Raw genomic sequence first — 2,500 nt, 5'->3', positions numbered from 1 at the left:
TTTTGTTACAACAGATTTCTCCGTGTGAAATTCAGGTGGTTTTCCCTGGGGAGAGTGCGTTGCTACAGTCCAATGTCCCCCCCCCCCCCCCCCCCTTTTTTTTTCTCATGTTTTGGTCTGCAAGTGTATTTATTCCACTATCAAAAGTGGCTCTTCTTCAAAATTTTGCTAGGGATAACTCTTTAAGTCTTACGTTGGCGTGGGTTCTTCTACGTGTGCTCAGTGCATGCTACACATGGGACCTTGGTAGATTATCTCATCTAAATAACAAGGTCCACACCGCCTTTAAGGGTCTAGTGGAGGGTTGGAGAAAATTGATCAGGCGTGTGTGGGATTCGATCCTGCTTGCTCTTTCACTTCCAAGACAGATGCGTTACCACTGTATGTCTTATAGTTAGGGGGCACATGAAATAAACTTCTTGACTTGCCTTGCTGTGCACTTACATGTTGGTGTGTTTTGTGTAGGGTTTGAAGTCTTGCACTGCTCAAAACTGCTGTAAGATTGACAAGGACAACCGTCGTTCCTGTCCTTGGTGCCGCCTGACAAAATGCTTCAGTGTGGGAATGAAGCCTGAACTCATATACGGTATGGCTGCTGTAATTAGCCATTAGAAGTTTTGCCCTGACAGTGTATCATGGGAGGAAATGTTTGTGTGCATGTAGATCACAGGAGAAGTGTGTGTGTGTGTGTGTGTGTGTGGTTGTGTGTGTGTGTGTGTGTGCACGCATGCTATATGAGTTACTCACATTCACACTGAGTGCAAGCCAGTTGTTGTTGTTTTTTACCTTTCCATGCTATCATTTTCTTCATAGGATTTATCTTTACATTTTTGAATTTCATTAATCATGTTATTAACGTTACGTAAATTTCATGTTTTGTTTTATCATTGCATGTGTTTATGTCTTCACAAGGTCCACACCTCATGTTGTATTTACAGTGGTATTGATGTCGTCACGATCATTAACAGATGAAAACCAGAAAAAGGAACTGATGGAGAAGATGAAGAGGAGCAAACTGGAGCGCCAGACTGTGCAGGAGGAGCGTTCTCACCTCGTGTCATCCACAGGCCGCAGCATCACCCCACCGGACAGCATGACTGCAGCTGAGGCAGAGGGAGGATGTGGAAACTCCTGCGCTCAGAACATCAATACTTTGGATGCCATGAGTGACAGCACAGCTGCCAGGTCTTGTCAGATTATGGAAGGTGATGGGATTTTTCAAAGCAGTGACTTGCTTAGGTTGGAACAGCTGAAGGTAGTTTCAGAAGAGACAAGTAGTGCAGAGAATAACGTTCAGCAGTCACATAAATCAGGCTGTAAGAATGGGATTGAAGAGGTGTCCATTACTCCAAACCAATGTTCAGCTGTGTGTCAGCAGACAGGATCTTTGAGTAACATTCAGTTATTGAACGCTTCAATTCAGGCTTCAGGTTGGGCAAAGCAGATGGAACCATTAACAACTGATTTGGGAACGCTGACTCGTAATGAGCTGCCTTCTGATCCACAGTTGTATCGGAGGCTTTCAGAGGAGGAGCGCATGCTGCTCAGGCAGTTGTCTGTTGCGTATGAAAACACGATACTCGCATATCTCCTAGAGCCTCGAAGCACTGTGAAGCTGGACAGCACCAATTACAGCATTGAAGGTTCTCTTTCTGATTATGAAACAGTGGTGCAAACTGCCACAGTCTTTGCTAAGAGGCTCGGAGATTTCCAGAGTCTTGACTTTGATGACAGGATTGCCTGTTTCAAAATGGCTGTTGACATGTTGGTGGCTGTCTATAACAGCTATATCTTTGTTGCTGAGCGCAACTCTTGGCTGATGATTAAAGGAGAAGTTTCCTTTGACCTGTTGATGACATTGTTTCCTACATACACAGTCATGGGGTGGAGAATGGAGCAAAATCGAAAGCTGAAATCCCTGGCAAAAAATGATGTCACCATCTACTCTCTTCTTCACTGCATCCTTCTGTTCAACCCCAGGGGTGAAAAGATTTCTGATAGACAGCTGGTGAGCTCCCTGCGAGAAAAATACGTCATTCTGTTAAGACATTACTTGGAAGCTACATTTTCTTTTCTCTATGCTGAGGAATATTTCCAGGAACTGCAGAGTCAGATTGTCCAAATTCAGGACTTGAGTCGAGCTGACAGAAAGTTTGCTGATGAAACCAACTGCCATTTGACAGATGATTTTCTTCCTTTCAAACTTTTGCAGGAACTGCACAGTGAAGACAAATGATGCTGTTCTAAGCGCATTGGGATATGCTGCTGGTCAGGCATCTGCTTAGCAGATGTGTGTAGCATATGCATATGGATTTGCATGAACGCAGTGACTTTCTTTGAGTAACTGAACTGGACTGATGCAGGCCAGAGAGGTCATTTTGTCTCATACATATCAGTGAAAGAAAGGTGTAATCAGTGACAGCAAATTATCCAAAGCTTTAAGAAAGTGCAATTTTAAGATTGACATGAATAAGTGGAATCTCATTTGCACTCACTGAAA

At 43.7% G+C, this 2,500-nt stretch overlaps 1 protein-coding gene across 1 annotated transcript in view; it reads left to right on the top strand.

Moving 5' to 3' along the window:
• The window catches only part of LOC143300331 (uncharacterized), a 9,962-nt gene that overhangs the window by 5,100 nt on the left and 2,362 nt on the right, over positions 1-2,500 (top strand). Inside the window, exons 3-4 of the mRNA XM_076613935.1 lie at positions 466-586; positions 969-2,500. The exon at positions 969-2,500 is cut by the window's right edge and continues 2,362 nt beyond it. Of these exons, the coding sequence (XP_076470050.1) occupies positions 466-586; positions 969-2,236 (1,389 nt within the window). The 3' untranslated portion in view covers positions 2,237-2,500. The remainder of the gene's footprint in view (positions 1-465; positions 587-968) is intronic.

Source organism: Babylonia areolata, chromosome 2 (genome assembly GCF_041734735.1).
Source record: "Babylonia areolata isolate BAREFJ2019XMU chromosome 2, ASM4173473v1, whole genome shotgun sequence".
NCBI classification, from domain to species: domain Eukaryota; kingdom Metazoa; phylum Mollusca; class Gastropoda; order Neogastropoda; family Buccinidae; genus Babylonia; species Babylonia areolata.
This window is presented reverse-complemented; position numbering and strand designations above follow the sequence as displayed.